The sequence below is a fragment of the Lolium rigidum genome, chromosome 1 (genome assembly GCF_022539505.1).
Source record: "Lolium rigidum isolate FL_2022 chromosome 1, APGP_CSIRO_Lrig_0.1, whole genome shotgun sequence".
Taxonomy (NCBI): Eukaryota; Viridiplantae; Streptophyta; class Magnoliopsida; order Poales; family Poaceae; genus Lolium; species Lolium rigidum.
In genome coordinates, this window is record NC_061508.1 from 310,402,871 (window position 1) to 310,423,428 (window position 20,558).

Sequence of the window (20,558 nt, forward strand, 5' to 3'; positions counted from 1 at the left end):
GCCTTCGGAGATGATTTCCAGTGTTGTCTTTTTTCCCATGGATGATAAAGCGGTGGATTTGATTGATATGCATCATGCATCCGCGCGCACGTCATTGAGCGACGAGATCCACACATGCGGGCGGGCGAGAAGCTGTTTTTTTCTTCCTTTTTTATTTTTTGTCGGCGGCACTTGATTCGCTTGAAGCGCAGTAACCTGAGCGCACGTCATTAACGAGAAAAGAAAAGACCCAACTCCTTGTCAACGCTGGTTCGGAATCCTCGCCGCGGCGAGATGCCGAGCGGCGAGTGTTTCCATCCCACCCCGAGCCTGATGACCGAGCTTCATTTGATGTTTGCTTCGTCTCCGCCAGTTCAAGGAATTGGGCTAAATTCCATCGGAACATAAAGAGAGATAGGCCCGACAGCCCAGCCCAGCATCGGTCACACCTAGCAGACTACCCGCGCCGCCCCGCCGGTCGTTCCTCCTTGCTCGCCGTCATCTCCAATCAGGGCGGCGCTCATACCACTGATTTATTAACATTTTGTTGGAGTGGTCGACCGAGGACGAACTAGCAAACCCGTATTTCAACGCCAACCAACGAAAGTAACCGTTCAGTATTGAATCTTAGCGAATTGGATGGTGTCCGTGGCGTTCGGATCAACTCTTCCACTCTTAGGAGGCTAGGTGTGTCGTCTGGTTGGATATATGAACCAGAGCAGACGTTGCAAGAAGTGATTGTTGAGGATGCCCCTCTCCTAGAGAAGTTGTTCCTATCTGGACTTGACGGCGACCTATCTGTCCGTGTGCTTTGCGCACCCAAACTGGACTTCTTGGGCTCTCTGCCAGAAGGGTTCACCAAAGCCAAGCTTGAAACCACGGTTCTTCAGGTAGCCACAACCTTTTATTTTTGGATTATGCCTTACGAATTCATGTGCTGACCATCAGTTTGTATTGCTTATTTCAGGGAATTGTTGCTGCCAGCTTGATGGGTGTGGTGCGGACGATTAAAGTTTTGGTTTTGCGCATGTCCCCTCCTAGTGTTGATGATGCCATTGACTTCATGAAATTATTTCCTTGCTTGGAGAAGTTATATGTGTTGGTGAGAAATTTTTACAACCGATTTATTTTATAGGCATCTTTATCTTATAGCTAGTTGCTTCACTGTCTTATTGTACCACCAGCCCATCAATCCCTGCGTTGAACTATATCTGAAGCTAACTAGAAAACATCTTTCAGTTATATCGGCTTGGGGGATCAAGAAGAGCACGGCATCATTTTCCACTTGATAATATTGAATGTTTGGGGCTCTCTCTAAAAAAAGTTACGCTGATAAATTATCAAGGAGCACCAAGAGATGTTGATTTTGCAAGGTTCTTTCTTTTGAATGCAAAGGTGCTAGAACATATGGAGTTTTCGTCACGCATGGCAAAGAAACGAAAGAAATACATTTCTGAATGGATAGCTACCCAACACACAAAGCTGCAGCTGGATAACAGAGCTTCTCAAGGTGCCCAGTTCAGTTTTACCCCTAGTTCTTACTACGGTGACGAAATACATATTGGGCACATCCATGATTTGACTGCTAGCGATCCATTTGATAGCTCGTTGTGTAGATGCAATAGCGTCGATTTCCTTTGAGATATTCTTGCATTAGTTATTTCGTGGTTTTGGGAAAACCTTGGTTGGATCTGTGATATCTGACCTTCACTGTTTTATAAATATCTGTATTTCATTTACAATCTAGGTTGCTACAGGTTCTATTTTCTATGCATGCATGCTCTCTACTGAAGGTGTCAGAGTCGTGTGATTGTTTCTGCCAGTGTCATTTACATGGCACTTTATTGATCCGAGTGACAACTAAATTAGATCTTTTTTGTCACTGTTAGCAAAACTCATATCCACAACTGAGTTTGGAACTGCAATCTTGTGGGCAGTGATATGAGCCATCATTTCTCGCTTCCTGAAGCATTACCTTTGTGGGCGTACCGTTTCAGTCACATGTTTAATAGTTTAAAATTGTTGTTGTACTTCAATGGCAGGATACTTAAGGATTTTTTTGTTTGTTTGCATTTTTTTGTGAATCCTTTATACATGTGGCCACTGACAAAATAAAAGTTACTTCCCCGTTTGGAAAAGATCAACCTGTGTAGGGTTGTGTGCATAATTGGCATGGAAGTGCTTTTATGAAGCGTGAGCACACTTTAAATCAAATCCGGGATTAAAAGTGGAGTGTGCTATTGCAAGTTTGCAACATAGTTCTCCATATGGAACAGAAAAAGAAGTAGAAAACAGTTACATCATTGCCTGAGCAATTTTCAAGTAACAACTTTTCTTGTATGTGATGAAAATATTGTTCTTTGACGGAAATGGGTGTTCCGTCAAATATGGTCATACAACAATTTTCATGTAATAACTTTTTTAGGGATATGTAACAAATTTGCATGTAACAACATTTCCAGTTACAAGTTGTGAAGTGGAGTGTCCTTTGATAGACTTGCTTTTGGGTGCTGGTCCATCTGGGGAAGTAGGGCATTGATACTTTTTTTCTTCACAGTACACCAATAGCGCACTATATTTTTGTTGTAGAGAGAAAAGTTCATTTTCAAGCTACCTAAGGCCGTGTTTTTGTAGTAGAAAGAAAAGTTCGTTTACAAGATACCCAAGGCCTTGCGAACAAGAGACTGGGTTACACACCCTCTGGACCTAAAGCCTCTTCTCTCCTAATGTTTGCGACACCTACACGCACCTTCATCCATTGTTTGAATTCATCCAACGCACGGTTAGCTAACTCCTACGCTGAGCATTGCTGGTTGATATTTTGAAAGGTCCTTGCATTTTCCTGCTTCCAAACTGACCAGCAAAAGAGGGTGACAAGTGCATTGAAATTCTTCCTTTTCTTGTTCTGAAACTCTTCCTTTCCTGCAACTCCAAAACAGTTGTAGGTTCAGGTACAGTTGCTGGCTTGCTGGGAGCCCCTGTTTGCCGCTTATTGCGGGAGCCAACATCCGTCCCGCTTAAGCAAACCATTTAATGGGCCGCCCGGAAGTGGCCCGATACGGCCTCCTTTTCTCGTTTTCTTCTTGTATTCTCTTTTTTGTGTTTGGAAAACATTTCAAATCTGAAACTTTCAAAAAGTCGAACAATTTTTTAAAAAATAGTGAAAACTTTAAGAACATACTATTTTTAAAATTTGAACATTTTTTGGAATTGAACAATTTCCAAAATGAACATTTTTTGAATTTGAACAAATTTCAAAGCGAACATTTTTTCAAAATCAAAACAAATTTTACTATTGAAAAAATTTCAAATATGAACAAAATCTAAATTTGAACAATTTTAGAATGTGAAAAAATCATATTTCAAAAAAAATCAAATCTCAAAAAAGTTCAGACTTGAAAAAAATAAAATCTGAAAAAGTAGAACTTGAAAAAAATTTGAAATTGAAAAAATAAAAAAATAAGTTGAAAAAAAGCTGGACGAAAAAACGGGAAAACCCGAATAAACCTGAAAGAAAACAAAGTAACCAAAGTTCAGAACCAAAGAAGAATTGGTGGGAAATCATGCCCACGCTAATTGGGCCCGGCCCAGAACGCTTTGCCCCTGTGCGGCGACCCGGTTATTCTCCGCAATGAGCGGAGAATAGGATCCGCCTGGCTTGCTGCCGAGGACGCCAAGCATCTGATGGGCTCAAAACGATTATGAAAAGAAAAAAAGTCTGATAGGCCCAATGTTTGCTTCGTCTCGCCAGTTCAAGGAATTGGGCTAAATTCCATCGGTGGTAGGCCCAATAGCCCAGACCAGCCCAGCATCGGTCACACCTAGCAGGCTACCCGCGCCGCCTCGCCGGTCGTTCCTCCTTCCTCGCCGTCATCTCCAATCAGGGCGGCGCTCACACCACCACCGTCGGCCTCCGCCCTTCTGCTGCGCTCCGCTCGGCTCCTCGACGCTATGGGCAAGGCCTCCAAAGACAAGAGGGTACGTGACCTCCGCCTCTCTCCTCATCAGCCAGCTTCTCCTCTCTCTGCCCCCCTTCTTGCTTAGCTGCTTCTTACCGTGTGTGCGATTGGGCGGTTGGCCGTCGGGTTCGCAGGACATCTACTACCGGAAGGCAAAGGAGGAGGGGTGGAGAGCTCGCAGCGCCTTCAAGCTCCTGCAGATCGACCAGGAGTTCAACATCTTCCACGGTCTCGTCTCAACCCAATCTAAGCTTGCTCGCCTTCTTGCCACTGACTTGCTGATAATGAGCATCGAATTGATTACTGGGTGCTATCCTTCTGATTTTTGTGTACTGCAGGAGTGAAGCGTGTGGTTGATCTCTGCGCTGCTCCTGGGAGCTGGAGCCAGGTATTTGAATTGTCAGTTGCCTATCCATACCTACCTGCATCTGTTCCTTTGATTGATTATGGCATTGGCTCGCGCAGGTTCTGAGCCGCAATTTGTATGTTCCAGCAAAGCTAACATCTGATGGGAAGTAAGTACAAGTGATGCTCAGCATGCCACCTTCTGTTTAACATAATTCCATTCTTGATATCTGATTGTTTATTTTTCACCGTGTTGATGTACTAGAGAGGGTGACCTTCCTCTCATTGTTGCGATCGATTTGCAACCGATGGCTCCAATAGAAGGTGTCATACAAGTGCAGGGCGACATCACTAATGCTCGGACAGCGGAAGTGGTGAGATGGATAGACACAAAGATAAGTTCTCTGTTATGAAACTTTTGTTTGCTGTAACAGATTTACATATGCTGTCAGGTCATTAGGCACTTCGATGGATGCAAAGCAGACCTGGTTGTGTGTGATGGCGCCCCTGATGGTAAGATTAGATTGCTAGACAAGTGGTCCTTAACTCTGTTTCATGTGTTTCTGGTAATTCCGTCTTATGTTGCTTCGGATTGTTGCAGTTACCGGCCTTCATGACATGGACGAGTTTGTCCAGTCCCAGCTTATATTGGCGGTTGGTACATTATCTCTGTCTTTCTATATCAACTTTGATCACAGATACTTTTTCAAAGCAGCTTGCAGTGTCCGTAAGATGCACTGTTAATAAATAATTCTTATCTTAACCGTGCACTTTATGTTCAACAGTTTACCTTAAAATCCTTACTTTAGGCGCAATAGTTTCTTTGTATTTTTTATTTTCAGTATTTGACCATTTTATTCCACTTCTAGATAATTCATTGCTGTTTATGTTGTGAACAACCTGATGTAATACCCTGGTTCCACTATCTTATTATATATCTACTACTAGTTACAGTTTTTTTTGGCTCAGTTTTAGATTCGTCTTGCAAGTCAGCTTGTTTATTTTGCTAATTTGTGTATATATGTGTTGCTTGTAGGCACTGACAATTGTGACTCATGTACTCAAAGTTGGTGGAAAATTTGTTGCCAAGATTTTCCGCGGTAAAGATACAAGTCTCCTGTATTGCCAGGTATTGGTCGTTGCTGATTTGCACTTGTGTACAGTTAGGAATTCACATAAGTAGTTTAGAAACCTGTTGATCGATCTAGGTGAATCATCAGCTTTTGTGTGCCTTTTTCTGTATATAACTGTATTGTTATTATGTTCTTCCACAATTACCATCCACAGAATATTTTGATGATTAGAATTGAAATTCACCTGTAGTTAATTAATGCAGTCTATATTGGTCTCTAGATGGTTGCCTCCGGTGTTTTCTTCATTTTGACTTGGCAGCGTAGTCGTAATATGGTTACACTTTGCTCACTGTTGAGTAGAAGTGGCATTTAACTTAAGGATTTGGTTAAGATGTTTGCATGAGGTGCTTCTGTGGAAAAGGTATTATTAACTGTAAAATGCTTTATGCAGTTAAAGCTGTTCTTCTCACAAGTTACATTTGCAAAGCCGAAGAGTAGCCGCAACTCAAGTATTGGTAAGCCTTCATCTCTTAAATGGAGAATAGACTGACATGTACCTTTTGCCTATCCTCCCCTGTGGGCACGTCATTATAGTCATTACTATATTTTGAGCAGTTTTGCTGTCTTTTTCTGGTCTACATTTTCTGGTTAATGGGAACTGATTTTTAATAATATGGCCTCAGTCATCTTTATACTTGTCAAACAGAGGCTTTTGCAGTCTGCGAAAACTACGCTCCTCCTGAGGGCTTCAAGGAGAAAGACCTGTATCACCTTCTAGAGAAAGTGGGGACTCCTTCAGGGGCCGATGATTTGGGTACGAGACCTGTAGTCATGCTACTAACAACAGGACCAGCATTTGATGCATGATGCTGACTTCCTATGTGCTATGTGTCATGGTCAGACTGCAGGAGCGGCTGGCTGGAGGGACCAAACAAGGTCTACATCCCGTTCCTGGCCTGCGGCGACCTCAGCGGCTACGACTCAGACCGTTCGTACCCGCTTCCGAGCGCGGAAGGCGGCGGCTCCTACCAGAGCCTGGACCCGGTCCAGCCTCCAATCGCCCCGCCGTACAAGACTGCGCTGGAGATGAAGAAGGCGTCCAGCCACGGCGCGGGCGCATTAGATACCAGCAAATCGTCCGTTGACTCCTGAAGCTGCAATATAGGCAGGGTTTGGGCGCATGTAGCTGCTGCCCACCACATGGACATGCGGGCAAGCGATGTTCAACACATGGGTTGCAGAGATGAGAAGATGCCAGAGTCTAGGCTGAATTTCGTTTATTCGTCTGATCTGAAAACAAACTTATCATCTGTCAGCACACGAGTCACAGAGATGAGAAGATGCTGAACTTTAAGCTGAGTTTAGTTATTCGTCCGATCTGAAAATACATGTATCGTCCTCTCTACACCAACTTATATCATGTAAAATACATATGATGTCTCTCTCGTACACCGAACCCATTCTTGGCAATATTGCGGTTCCAGATCGCAGATCGTACTTGTGACTTTGTTTCGTTCTGGAACGACTTTTGGGGTTTACAATTCTGCATCTTCTGGATCGTGCTCTCAGCTTGTTCTGCTGCTACAGCTGATGGGGCTTTACTATTCTGCGTCTTCTTCTGGATCGTGCACCCAGCTTGTTCTCATAGCTGTTTGGTTTTACTATTCCGCATCTTCTGGGAGAGTGTCCCCGTCTTCTCGTTTTATAAAACCTGTGAACGTCAGGTAGCGACGCCTCGGGTCTCCGCTGTCGAGTGTGGATTGCAGCCAGCATACGGATGTTTACTCACTCCATCAATCAGATCGTGTATACTGTAGTTATATTGCAAGTAGTAGTAGCAGCCTCGGTGATCCGAAATCTCGTCACGGCGTACGTTGTTTCACGTGGCGTCGTGCGGATTGCACGTTGCGCCCAGCCTTCATCCTCAAATCACCACATGGTGAGTTCATGGCGGCCTGATCCAGCCGATCGGGTAGATTTTTTTAGTTCCTCCTGTCAGTGTTCGCATCGACTCTGGCCATGCATATCAAAGGGGAACAACTTGCGACGACTTAAAAGAGTGATGTGTTCAAGAAATGCATTTTTTCTGTTGGAAATTGAGGTAAAGAAGGTACAAAATGATTTGATATTAACACGCCCACGTCTCTTAATCAGACACCGGAGAACGATGGGGACTACCCGACCATTACTAAACCAATGCTAGCGCATCAAGGTGTGCCAAAACCGTGAGCATCAGGATGTGGAGTCTGGTGATAGAGTCGTGTCGTGTTACGTGTTATATAGGGTGAGAAAAGCTCTCACCGTCACATACATAGAGGTATACATATTTGGGCGGTGTACTAGACCGTACACCTACGTATATGTTATAAACTCTAACACTCAAGTTAAGATTATGCTTAAATTCATGTAGATTCTTAACTCGCAATGTCTTGGTAAAACCATCAACAACTTGGTCCTTGCTAGATACAAATCAAATATCCAACTCGTTCTCTGAAACAACAGTGGAAATTAATATTTATATATTTTGTGAGCGCATAAAAAAAAGGATTTGCAGACACGTATGTTGTGCCTAAGTTATCACCCCATAGGCAGGGTTTTGTTGAAGTTTGACTCCAAGCTCGTGTAACAATGCTTCAACCCACATGAGTTTAGTTGTTACATTAGCCAAAATCTTATACTCAGCTTCAGTACTTGACTGAGAAAACATAACTTGCTTCTTAGCTCACCATGAGACTAAATTTGGTCCAACAAAGATGGCAAAACCTCCAGTAGAGCGTCTATCATCAAGACATCCAGCCCAATCAACATTCAAAAAGGAGCTCCAAAGAGTAGAAGGTGACTTCTGAAAAGTAATACCAAGATTTACGTTGTCCTTGACATATCTCAAGATTCTTTCAACTGTTGGACCACCACCAGTGTGTTGTTGTTGGAGCATGAACATATTGAAAAAAATTGTTAACAGAAAAGGGAAAGTCGAGACGTGTCAAGATAAGATATTGCAAGGCACCAACGATGCTACGATATTGAGTACTATCTTCAGAACTAAGAGGCTCACCCTCACTGAGAGAGAGTTTTTCACTGGATGATAGATGCGCGGACACCAACTTACATATGTGCTTATTGAATTTATGCAGCAGTCTGAAGCATGTTTTTTCTGGGTTAATATTAAATCATTTCGTACCTTCTTTACCTCAGTTTCCAATAAAAAAATGCAAACCACCAAGATTTTCAATTGCAAAATCATCATTAAGGTCTTTGCGCCCAACCCTCATCCTCCTCACCACCACATGGTGAGTTCATGGCAACCTTGAGTTGAGCATCGGGTAGGTTTTTTTAGTTCCTCCTGTCAGTGTTCGCATCGGCTCTGGCCATATAAAAGGGAAACTTGTGAGGACTTGAAAGAGTGATGGGGACTACTTGAACCTGCGAGCATTACTACCGTACTGGACATTGGCACGTCCACGCTTCTTAATCATACACCGGACAACGATGGGGACTACTTGAAGCTGCGAACATTACTAAACCTATATGAACGCATCAATGTGTGCATCAGGATATGGAGTATACTGATAGAGTCGTGCCGCCACTACCCTTGCCGCCCGATAGGTACGTGGTGCTCAACGAAAGGGGTATTTTGACTAGTACATAAGTTCAACATCCGATCGTGATACAGGCAACATTTTATCTATAGACAATAAATGGGAAACCAAGAAATAAATTTTGAATAGTACAAATAGATTAGTTACCGTTCAAACCATGAATTTGGACAGTCTACCATTCATTCCTCGATCGGATCGGATCGACGGCCAATCCGCGGAAGAAGACATAAACACAAGGAAGTAAAGCAACGTTTAGAAACCTGTCATGTGTAGTTGCAAACTTGCAACAGGAAAAACAGCTCCAAATGTTCAAGGGCAATGTAAATTGGTTACCACAAACGTGAAAACGTGAAAGAGGTCGTCTAAAGATTAAAACTGAACCCTAGTTCTTTCCCTCAAATGTTGACTTTCGGACTTTTAGCCCATCTAGAAGTCATCTAAAATACCCTATTTAAACACTTTTTTACACTTTTTTTACTCATAGAGAATTGCTTTGATCTGTCATGTGGGGCCCACCATCTGTCCGATGCGGCGCGGTGAGTCATATGCCATATTGCGGTGAAAAGTGGTTCATGCATACTCGTTTATTATCTAGCCAAGCCCAACCAGCTCACCCTCCACCCCGGTTTACAGGGCCTACGCGTATCCCAAGATCATCAATTTAACCAATATAATATAAGGTTTACACTACAAAAATTATATTATTAAAAAGTACAACATCTGAAGTTTCTAATGATATATTTTTTGTACTATATATCTTGTGTTATGTTGGTTGAATTGGTGACCTAGAGATACGTGTATGACCTATAAACCGGGACGGAGGGTGAGCTGGTTGACTCAACTCGCCACATAGGAGTGAATATGGAATCCACTTTATAGAACGGGAAAAAACTTTGGAGGGGGTAACAAGTGGAACAAGTTTACTTAAATGGGATATTTATTTAGAGAAATTTCCGCTACATCGGGTAATATATGTCACAACCTCCATTTTGATGGGTATATACATGTGGTTGCTGGTCCTTTCATGCAAGCGGCGGACAACCTCCTCTAGCTCCCCCTCCCGTGTCGGCATACGACCATTACTGTCAGTGGCGGAGCCACACTAGAGCTGTGTAGTCTATTGACTACACAGTTTTTTAGGTGCATAGCCAGAAATTACGCAAAAAAAAAATTAAAAAAATCGTATAAATACATATGTTTGACTACACAGTTTTGAACTGACTACACAAGATTATTGTTCTGGCTCCGCCACTGATTACTGTCTCTTGACTCTGCATACACTCCCCCGTGCCCTACCCATACCTGTACCACTACCCATAGACGGAGCTACGTGTAAGTAGGGGGCCACCGCCCCCTCCCCCGCCACCTAAAGATTTGGAAGTATCACTGAAGAAAGAATAGGGGCCTAGATGAAAAAATGTAGTTATTTACCCCTATCATACGATAGCTCTGCCAATGCCCCTACCAGCGAAATATTTACTTGATTTAGCTAATGTAGTTGCTAGGGGATCAGGACGGCGGTCACCGACGATGTCGCTAATTGGATTTCTTAGAAAGCCAAGCTGAGATTTCATGATGTCAATTTGCACCACCAGACCCCCAAAGATGAAAGTAGCAAACAAACTCCTGGTAGATAAAAGATCTGAGGCAATAAATGAAGAAACCAATGGCCTTTGAATTGACGTGAATTTAAAAACACAATCACAAAGGTGGATGATGTGGAGACTAGCTCCATCAGATCCAAGGCAGGAGTGAAGAGCCACACCAACATTAGCTAGATCTAGCCTAAATTTGGCACGGCCAAAGGAGATCACAAGATGGAAACCAACTTCGGAGGAAGGGTGGATTGGGGCAGAGAAAGTGGAACATACCTTGTGTGAAAGATAGGTTCTATGGGTGAAATCCAACGCAGCAGAGAAGGCCTCACGATCCATTCTTGATGCACCCTAGAGGGAGAATCCATGGATCGCCTGACGTGGTGGAAGAGTCACCGGAGGTGGAGAAGGAGGAGGAGGAGTCGCCATTTTTTTAGCACCACTTAATACTGTATTTTATGGAAACATACTACTTCATGGTAGTGTTATATGAATAGTAATTCAGAGGAAAGCTGAACCATTAATCGTATCTTTTAATTGGAGAAAATATTACTAGCTTCTTCTACGATATCTTTTAAAAATATAATTCTTCTACCCGTGTTGTTTGTACTACTGACTTCTTCTAGCATACCTTTGATACAGATCTTTAGTCTCAATAGAAATTTTCCGATGGTAATTGTCCAACAATAATTTTTGAATGGTGCGGAATAATTCCCGGTAATTTCCATGTGGTATTTCTTCAACGGTGCATGAAGCTCGCATCACTATCATCCTACAGGATTACTACCATTGCTCTCATGTGTACATCGTGATTTTTGTCCATACCACCCTCTCTTTTTTATCGCTTCAAGATCATTCTACGGGCGCAAGAAAATAATAATATTGAACCATGGTGCCAAAGTAATACTTTTACATTACTTCGGCAATGTTCCACGACACCAATTTTGCACAGCTTCAATAGCCTAGCATTACTTCCCAGTAGTGAATTATAGCAGTAATGGAATCTCGCCACCGACATGGGATCTAAAGCTGGGTAACTTGTGTCTCTCCATTCCGGTCGCTCCCCACCTTATGCCATACTCTCTCTTCTGGCCGTGAGGTATCCCCCATGATATATCCGTCTGTAACACAACCAATTTTAACCCAAAGGATATATGGAACTACCCAATTTTACCCCTTTTTTTGTTACATGCATTTATTTAAGGCAATAGGGAGGCCCCGGTTCCATTTCATCAATAAAACCAAACAAGGTTCAAAAAAGGGGAACTCGCTAAAAATTTGAACCTAAATTTGAATAGGATGTTTTTATGTGCATTTAAAGTCTCAATTATATGTTCACAATTCTTTGTGCATTTAGACGGAGTGGACAACTTAGTGGATTCATAAGTACAATTATTTTAAGTCGATTCAGGCAGTTTGTAGTTGCTGGACCATGCTGTGCTAAAATTATTTCATCATATTTCGAATTTCAAACAGTCATAAAAGGAGAAAGGAATGGATGTGACTATTTCTCGATTGACTGAGAACTAACTTAGATGATGTCATCAAATCTTGGTTACAACTTACGTTACAACTTATGACTAGAACAAATCACGATAAAAATTAAATGTGTAGAACTTAACTCTGCACAAAATTAGTTTCTAGCTAGCGAAGAACTAGCAAATCCCGAAAAGAAAAGGTAACCAACAAAACAAGACTATCACGATCCCTAGCCATATCTACGATTATATAGCCTATATTAAAGGAGAAAAGAAATAACAATCGCGGAATCTATAATTTCATTATCATGTTATAGTTTTGTCTTTTGCATCGTGGCCCTCGCATGATTCCAGGAGATCTCCCCGAAGAAAAAGAAAGAGATTCGAGGAATTTCTTTTTGTTGCGATGGCAGCTGCTCGAGCTGACCACCCTGTGTACGGTACTAGTACCAACCACTGGTATAGCTTGCGAGCTTCTCAGCTCAAGGTGCTCGTCAGCTCCACTGGCGCCGAGCTGAAATTGACCAAGTACGCCGGTGTCACCATCGCCAATCAGGTGGCGGTGTACACTGGACGTACGCTAAAGCTTGCTCCCTCGCCGGGACAGCTCGCCATTTCGGTTGCTGCTCCCTTCGTGTTCTCCAGCTCCTTCGGGACACCGCGACGCTGTCTTCTTGGGAGCCGCTGCCTGCCTATGCTGCCGGGGATGGCCAAGCTGCTGCTGCAGCTAAAGGCCGCCGCGGTGTCGGCGTACAGGAGGAACGGCAACCGACGGCGCCACCCCGTCTCGCCCCTGCCCTCTCGCCACCCGTCCGCCGCCGGAGCCGGCAGATTCGGCCCCTGCTTCGTCGCGGGCCTTCTTGCCCTCGCCGCCGCCGCCACCCTCACGCTCGGCCTCGCCCTCCACCGCGCCGACCCCGACGCCGACGCCCCCGCCTCGTCACGGTGAGTAGCGACCGATAACCATTGACCAGCCACACGTACGCCACCTGCTCGACTAATTACCGGCGTCCGCGGTAAGCTAATGCTCTCCCTCTGTCCTCCTCCTCCTCCTCTCCCGCAGCGGCGCCGGCGACGGCAGCGGCTACGCCGTGGTGATCAACACGTGGAAGCGCTACGACCTCATGAAGAGGGCCGTCGCGCACTACTCCGGCTGCGCCGGCGTCGACGCCGTCCACGTCGTGTGGAGCGAGCCGCAGGATCCGCCCGAGGCCCTGCGCCAGAGCGTCCTCAACTGCAGCCGCCTGCTCAGGGACGGCGCCGCCGCGGAGGTGCGATTCGTGGTCAACAAGCAGGACAGCCTCAACAACAGGTTCAGGCCGATCCCGGAGCTCAGGACGGACGCCGTCTTCTCCGTCGACGACGACCTCATCGTGCCGTGCTCCACGCTGCGCTTCGCCTTCAACGTCTGGCGGAGCGCGCCCTCTGCCATGGTGGGCTTCGTGCCTCGGATTCACTGGCTTGCTCACCCGGTATGAATTATATTTCTGGTCTGTACTCTGTAGTAGTTGCGTCATTAATAATCCAAAAAGTGAGTAGTATTTCTGTATTCTAGTGTGTCATGAACGAAACTTGTATTTTCTATGATTGAAAGGAGCAAATTCTAAGTTGATTTTGAACTAGCACATGGATATTATGAGGAAGTTAATTATGCTAACTGGATTAATTTCCTCTGCAGGGAAGCAATACAAAGGAATACCGATATGCAAGCTGGTGGTCAGTCTGGAGGACAGGGACGTATAGCATGGTTCTTTCCAAAGCAAGTTTTTTCCATAGGAAGTACTTGGATTTGTATACCAACCAGATGCCACCGTCTATTCGCGATTACGTGACAAAGAACAGGTATGACTCTATATTACTGCATCTCCATTTTTAGAAAGTTTTTCTTCAGTCAATTATGCATTACTGTGTTGAAATGATACCCTACGCAGTATTTATTAAGGTTTGCACCAATGCCTGACAGGAATTGTGAGGATATCGCTATGTCTTTTCTTGTCGCAAATGTAACTGGAGCTCCACCAATATGGGTCAAAGGTCTGTACTGGCACACAAGTCAAAATCTTCCATGCAATCTTCTAAAATACTTATATTTCCTTATTTAGTTGAATTAGTTCACACCTTTTTCACACTTAATGAGGAAGAGCCTAGCCCAATTGGGACAGCACACCCCCCACTTTAAGTGCTGTTAAGATCTTCACATTGGTTCTCAGTATTGATGAATTACATGTTTGAGTATTAATAGTGATGCTCAGTTTTCCTTTCTTTAGACTGTCAGTCTTGATGTTTTTTGTCTGTCCATTTCCAAATGGATTATAAGCAAAAATAGTGATCTATGGACCACATCCTGCTATACTCATGCAAACCAACAATTTAGGAGTATTAGTTATGTGCTGACAGTATGTCAGCTGTGGTTATCTCTCCAAATGTTACTCAGTAGTCAGTAGTTGCCATTATTTTTTACTTTTCCTGCATATCAAATTTCTAATTCAAGTTCTCCAGATGGTTCTAGTCGAGTACCTTTTTTCGGGGAAAAGGAGATTCTATTAAGCCATAACGAAATTACAATCACCAGGCACCGCACCAGTTGATTTCCCCAGTGTAATTCCTGAACCAACACAAAGTGCAGACTTACAACGCACTAATCACTTGAGGCTTTCAGAAATTGAGCTTGACCATGTAGTTAAAATATCTTAATTCTTAGCTGGATGCTATCAAAATGTGATGTTAATCACTACATGCACTTTGGTTTCAATACGTATAGCTCAAGTTACTTTCATTTTCCTCGGAATTCCTGATTAAACTGTACTACAGATTTACAGTACCTCTACCCATCTCTCTAGGCCTCTGGTGTAGTAAGAAAGTAGCAAATTTCTGTAGCTCGTCTCAAGATTATTATTGCTGCTTCTGTATGCTTGTCAGTTACTTTTAGTATGACTTCAAGTGTCTTGCTTGAGTTAGCGACTACCGCGTGGAACCAATAAAAAACTCAATGCAATAAACAAGTAGAGCAAATAACAGTAATGCATATTGACATCAATGCAGAAAACCCAAAAAAACTAGCCACGTAAACATAATAGGACATTGTGTAATATTATGTCATTGTTATCAGGAGGTCACACTCATGCCACATTATCGATATTACTGCAGGAAGGATATTTGAGATCGGATCTACCGGCATCAGCAGTTCAAAAGGCCATATTTTGCAGAGATCAAGATGTCTCAGTGAATTTTCTTCCATGTATGGCCATATGCCACTGGTAGCGACTACAGTCAAGGCTGTGGATGGCCGAAGTAGCTGGCTTTGGTGATACGGTTTGCAATCCGGTATTGGCGCTCTTTTTACCATCCCTTAGGTGCTGCCTAGCACACATTGTCAGGCTAGTGTACTTGTGCATAGTTCATCAGCTCCTAAGAACACAGGTTGTGATTATACACGGGGAATACAAGATTTATAGTGCACACTGCAGAAATATGGCTCCTTGTAAATTATGTGCAGGATGGAAAGCTGAAACTGTTTGAGCCACTCCTTTTGTTAAACCCTTTGTATTGATGGATGTAACATATAAACGGCAGCATGCATCATCGATGCAGATGCAGCGGGAGGCTTCCCTCCTTTTTTGATCTTGATACTTTGTCTAGGCAAGCACCATACAGATTATTATGTTTCTCAGCTGATAGATGAGTGACATGACTGCTGAAGGCATTGGCCAGTTCCTGAACTTGGTCGACATCCTTTCATGCCCGTCCTGATTCTGAAGATGAGGTAACATGGCACTTGACTGCTTCAGGAGAGTACAAGGCAAATCTGCTTACACAGCACTCTTCGATGGCACCACAAAATCACCTCATCACGATTCCATATGGAAATGCTGGGCACCCCTTAAATGCAGAATTTTTGCCCGGCTTGCTTCTCTTGACAGATGTTGGACTGCTGAACTTTGCATGCGACATGATCTGGCTGACGAGACGAGGACACTTGCGTTCTCTGCGATCAGGAAACGGAGTCGATCTCACATCTGTTGACACAATGCTCTTCTTCACAGCAGATTCGGCACGATATCGTTTCAAATTTAAATATACAAGCCTACATGCCAAATTCGGATGAAGACTTCAACCAATGGTTCAGCTCTGCCGTCCTCAACCTGGAACCTGCAAAGCAAAGAGGCGCCAAGTCAGTCATCCTTTTCACCCTCTGGAGGATCTGGAAATGTCGCGATGACGCAATTTTCAAAGACATTAATCCAAACTGGCAGGACCTAGTGTTGCCTCTTTTGGAAGAGGCAAAGCTCTGGATGGTCGCAGGTGCCAAGGCACTTCGCCAACTACCTCTCCACGCCAGGCCACCTGACGCTGCTTAGCCTAAGAGCATCTCCAGCCGTTGGGAGGCCCCGGGCTGAATTCCGGACGAAATTAGCTCCGGATTGGATCAATTTTTGGCATAGGGGCAACAAACTTTCAGCCATGTGCACCCCACGCCGAGCTGCTCATGAGGTGTTCGACCATGGACCATGCGGCTACGAGGTCTCGCTGGCCTCGACATCCTGCACCTCGCCTCCGCCGGCCAGCCACGACCAGCCCGGCCACGACTTCCCCCACGCTGGCCCCGCTTGGCCTCGACCTACTGCGCCTCCGCGGGCTCTCGAGGGCGCCACGGCCTCGCCTCGCTCAGGACGTGAGCAGGTGGGTGCGCGGGGGCCAGCCGAGTGACAAGAACGGCGCCGACCAAGTGAGGAGAGCAGGCGGCCGCTGGTGGTGCTGCGGCGAGCTCGGACGGCCTCGCTTGGGGCGCGGCGGCGTGCGGGCGTGGCCGGCGGCACGGATGGAAGAGGCCCGGCCTCGACGCCTGGCAGCGGGAAGAGACCAGTGGGGACCGGGCGCCCGCCGCTGATGGCGTGGACGAAGGCGGAGTGGCGTGAGGGGCGGCGTGGCCGGAGGTTCGGGAGGGTGGGGCGGTGGGTCGGCTTGGCCGGTGGCCGGCGGGGTGGGAGAGCCAGGGCGTGGTCGGCGTGGCCGGTGGCCGGTGGCGTCGGGGAGAGAGAAAGGTGGGTGGGGGGACCCGTGTTTATTCTCTATCCTTCATTGACAGTGGCCCAGCGTGCGTGATTCGGTCCATCCGGAGTCCCCGGGAAACCGGGGTTGGCGTGGGGAGTCCGTACGAAATAAGCCCAAATCTGGACCAAAACGAGGAATCGGGGGCTGACTGGGCCGTTTTTCGCCGTTCGGATGAAAAAAAGTGGTCGTGGGGGCTTCTCGGGAAGACGAATGGGGATGCTCTAAATCCTTCTGGCTAGCAGAATGTTAGCCTTGTACAATTCTTTCAGTTATATTTTCCTCTTCTTCTGTGCTTTGCTATGGGCGGTCTGGAATGTGCGCAATGACTGTATCTTTAATAAAAAAAAGCTTTCCATTATTTTGGCAGGTTATTCCGTTGGCTACTCATTGGATTCATATGTGGTTCTATATCCAGCCGCACGAGGAGCGCCAAGCGTTGGATACTGGGTGCAACCGACCGGCAACGGTTGCACGGGATTTCTACGACCGATACGATCGGTGTGCTGATCGACGATTGACATGTTGATGCAAAGGCGTGGCATGTTACTCTTTTTTAGATGGTTAATTTTTGTTGAGACACTTTGTGATCCATGAACTGTAATAAGGGAACCTGATACTGCTTGTTTTTCCTGGTCAAAGTTCTAATAAAAAATGCCATATGCATCACTTGATGCAGAGACTGGGATGCCCCATTTCGAAAAGAAAAAAATTTCCTCTTCTTTGATCTTTGCTTTGTAGCCTGGCTACGTGTTTGTACCACCCGTTTTCTGACGGTTTTCTTCTAATCTAATATAGTACAAAATGTGTGTTCGAGAAAAAAAAAAGGAGAGACATGACTGTTTGACTGATGACTAGATGACTAGAGGTGCTAACAAACATTGCCATGAAACAACGACCTCTGGGCGTTGATTTTCTACAAACATACTTGCGGGAATCTTCAATTTTACAGGAATCGCAAGCCATCTTCTGAGAAACACGTACCGGTGCTAGTATTGTTCCCTACCCGGAGCTAGTTCAGTTCCAGATTACAGTTGGGAGACACACGTAAAGGCTGGACAAAAGCTCGCCCCCTACGTCCAGCCTTAGACACACGCGCGCACCGTACTATAGTACTAAGAGCAGGAGATAAAATCTAGCAACGGAATGTCTTCCTTAACTGCACTCGTAGTAGGCTCGCAGATTTTTTGAAAACACATGTCTAGCTAGAAAAAGGGAGAGGAATTATCTAGTCTGATGTATGCTCTTAACGATGTACCTAGAATGGAATCTTGTAGCAGAGCACATATATATGTTCTCATCGACAGAAGCAACAAGTGAGTCCGTGTTGAGAGGGTGGACGTACGACAGGCGCACGATCCTTCGCACTAACTAGCCCTACATCTCGTATGCTTTGCCACTGTTTCGCGATGCAAGTAATGCGTGGCGTGCAAATGCCTTTCTTAATGAGGCAAGTCATTTCAGATTTATTTGCTTGGTCTTTCCTGCATCCATGCGTGGAGCCTCTCTTCCCTCCAATCGATCTCAATCCCTCTCTACATACAGTAATGCTACTACACCTACAAAAATCATTTGCTTCGTTTGGATGTAAAGTATTGGAGCCTTGGAATTGAATTGTGTGTAATACCAAATCAGACTCCGTATTGAAATGGTCACAAATACCAATTCTAATGTTTGGTTCTGCAAAATATTGCTACATGGAATCTGATAAGATAGCAATACCAAATTTGTGTTTGGATGTACATGCCACGGTAATTGAATCATTGACCCATCTTCTCCGATCCACCGCGTCCACCATACATCTCCACTGTGGCGCCTGCCTCCCAATCAATCGTTCCCATGGTGCAGCACCCATCAGCGCCCAGCCAGAGGGCGAGCTTCATGAACACCGCCGATGAGTACTCTGCAAAGGCGTCGCCGCCGAATGGCTAAAGGTCGCCGGACAATAGCTAGCCATCCCCGCTCTACTAATAAGTTAGTGCTTCATTCACACCTTATCAGAAACGTAGAGAGGAACGCGCTGCCGGAGAAGGTACACGCTCGTGCACGTCCATGCAACGTTTTGAAGTTTTTCAATCTTCCTCACCAGGTTCCCTGAAATATTACGTCGCCCTTGTGCCGGAGAAGCCGGCGGCCATGGATTTGGTCGCTGCAGCCCATGGTAAAAGGAACTTGCTGGCGGCTATGGTCGGGGGCGGACCTCTGGCAGCTGTGTTCGGCGGAGAATCTCTAGCGGCGGTGGTCGGCGACGAACATCCGGCGCCGGCGGTCGGCGGCGAACCTCTAGCGGCGGCGCGAACCTCTGGCGGCAGCGATCGGCGAAGAACATCCGGCGGCAGCGGCGGTCGGCAGCGAACATCCTGTGGCGGTGGCCAGATGCGAAGCTCCGGTGGTCTCTGAAAATTTGTTGTTGACGAGGAGGGCCAATTCCACACAATACGGAGGGATGAGGCTCCGTATTGGTGAAGGGGTTTTTAGTTGTAGTCCGATTCTGTGGTATTGGGCTGCCAATTCTAGTCTTCAATTCCAAAGCCAATCAAACAAGAGAATCCGTGAAGCCAATTCCAATTCCCAATTCTGTGCTCCAATACTGTGCATCCAAACGGGGTGTTACGGAAATCAACTACGGACTCGCATCGTGCACAGCAGCGTGGAGGGAGGTTTCCGACTTTTACGGGAGGAATTTTTGTACTAACCAAAAGAGTCCACAAGTCTAGGATTATTGCTCTACATATATACAGGAGTCGTGTGCTGATCTTGTAGCAGAGCACACAGATAGTACTTCTCATCGATCGATCTTCTGATCTCGGCAAAAGCATCAAGCGCAGGATGGAGATGGGCACGTGCACTGCGGCCCGCGTCCTCGCTCTAGCCCTGCTGCTGTCTCTGCTCGTATGATCTGCGCACTGTAAGTGCGTTATTTTTCTCGGGCGGTTTCTCTCTATGGTAGGTAGCTGAGTAACGATGGTTCATATTTGTTTTTTTTTTTTTTTTGAAACGGAGGCAAAAGCTTTGCCTCATTCTATTAATTAAGAAGAAGGTGCCCAATTTTTAGGAGAAAATCGGGCGAAAACCAACAACACACACTTAGCACCCTTGCCAATCTGGCTACCCACACGAAGCACACACGCCATCGAGAAGAAAGACCATCGTTGAGGATGTCATGAAGCGTTATCATCGTCACTCCTCCACGAGCCAGCGATTCCGACTTCACCTTAGACAACCGCCACCGAGACCCTCGCCGCAAACGACATCGGAACCCAAGTGAGCCTATGCCAAACAGTCGACCCACAAGCACGTCGAGGAGGAGGCAGCTCCGACTTCAACCGTGATCTTCATAGGAGAAAGTTGCACGCCTTGCACCGACGCAAGCATCAATCAAGTGGCATCGTTGCCACAAGTCGTCTCGCAGCTCCGACTTCACCATCACGGCAGGGGTGACGAAGGACATGCCGCAACTCCGATCCGCTCACCATTGTCA

The 20,558-nt window shown here is 45.6% G+C and overlaps 3 protein-coding genes across 3 annotated transcripts in view; all 3 read left to right on the forward strand.

The window, feature by feature from the left end:
• LOC124661451 (FBD-associated F-box protein At4g13985-like) overlaps window positions 1-1,789 on the forward strand; it is a 52,607-nt gene extending 50,818 nt beyond the window's left edge. The window contains exons 4-6 of the mRNA XM_047199309.1: window positions 598-869; window positions 947-1,081; window positions 1,727-1,789. Coding sequence (XP_047055265.1) covers window positions 598-869; window positions 947-1,081; window positions 1,727-1,789 — 470 coding nt within the window. The remainder of the gene's footprint in view (window positions 1-597; window positions 870-946; window positions 1,082-1,726) is intronic.
• A 2,065-nt stretch (window positions 1,790-3,854) lies between these two features.
• On the forward strand, window positions 3,855-6,897 carry LOC124684137 (putative tRNA (cytidine(32)/guanosine(34)-2'-O)-methyltransferase). The gene is made up of 11 exons (XM_047218525.1): window positions 3,855-3,957; window positions 4,073-4,166; window positions 4,277-4,326; window positions 4,404-4,453; window positions 4,549-4,657; window positions 4,736-4,796; window positions 4,885-4,937; window positions 5,320-5,412; window positions 5,808-5,871; window positions 6,063-6,170; window positions 6,258-6,897. Exons 1-11 carry the CDS (start codon window positions 3,931-3,933, stop codon window positions 6,506-6,508), a joined length of 960 nt encoding a protein of 319 aa, XP_047074481.1. The 5' UTR covers window positions 3,855-3,930; the 3' UTR covers window positions 6,509-6,897.
• A 5,537-nt stretch (window positions 6,898-12,434) lies between these two features.
• On the forward strand, window positions 12,435-15,560 carry LOC124661461 (glycosylinositol phosphorylceramide mannosyl transferase 1-like). Its single transcript, XM_047199320.1, has 5 exons — window positions 12,435-12,973; window positions 13,092-13,500; window positions 13,707-13,870; window positions 13,992-14,062; window positions 15,176-15,560. Exons 1-5 carry the CDS (start codon window positions 12,435-12,437, stop codon window positions 15,334-15,336), a joined length of 1,344 nt encoding a protein of 447 aa, XP_047055276.1. The 3' UTR covers window positions 15,337-15,560.
• The last annotated feature ends 4,998 nt before the right edge of the window (window positions 15,561-20,558 follow it).

What these genes read in the sequence shown, in the direction of transcription:
- LOC124684137 (XM_047218525.1), top strand. Translation starts at nt 3,931, where the DNA reads ATGGGCAAGGCCTCCAAAGACAAGAGG. An exon ending in AGGCCTCCAAAGACAAGAGG is followed by an intron (nt 3,958 to 4,072) that starts GTACGTGACCTC and finishes TCGGGTTCGCAG; the next exon opens with GACATCTACTACCGGAAGGC. An exon ending in AGTCCCAGCTTATATTGGCG is followed by an intron (nt 4,938 to 5,319) that starts GTTGGTACATTA and finishes TGTTGCTTGTAG; the next exon opens with GCACTGACAATTGTGACTCA.
- LOC124661461 (XM_047199320.1), top strand. Translation starts at nt 12,435, where the DNA reads ATGGCAGCTGCTCGAGCTGACCACCCTGTGTACGGTACTAGTACCAAC. An exon ending in TTCACTGGCTTGCTCACCCG is followed by an intron (nt 13,501 to 13,706) that starts GTATGAATTATA and finishes TTTCCTCTGCAG; the next exon opens with GGAAGCAATACAAAGGAATA. An exon ending in TCCACCAATATGGGTCAAAG is followed by an intron (nt 14,063 to 15,175) that starts GTCTGTACTGGC and finishes ATATTACTGCAG; the next exon opens with GAAGGATATTTGAGATCGGA.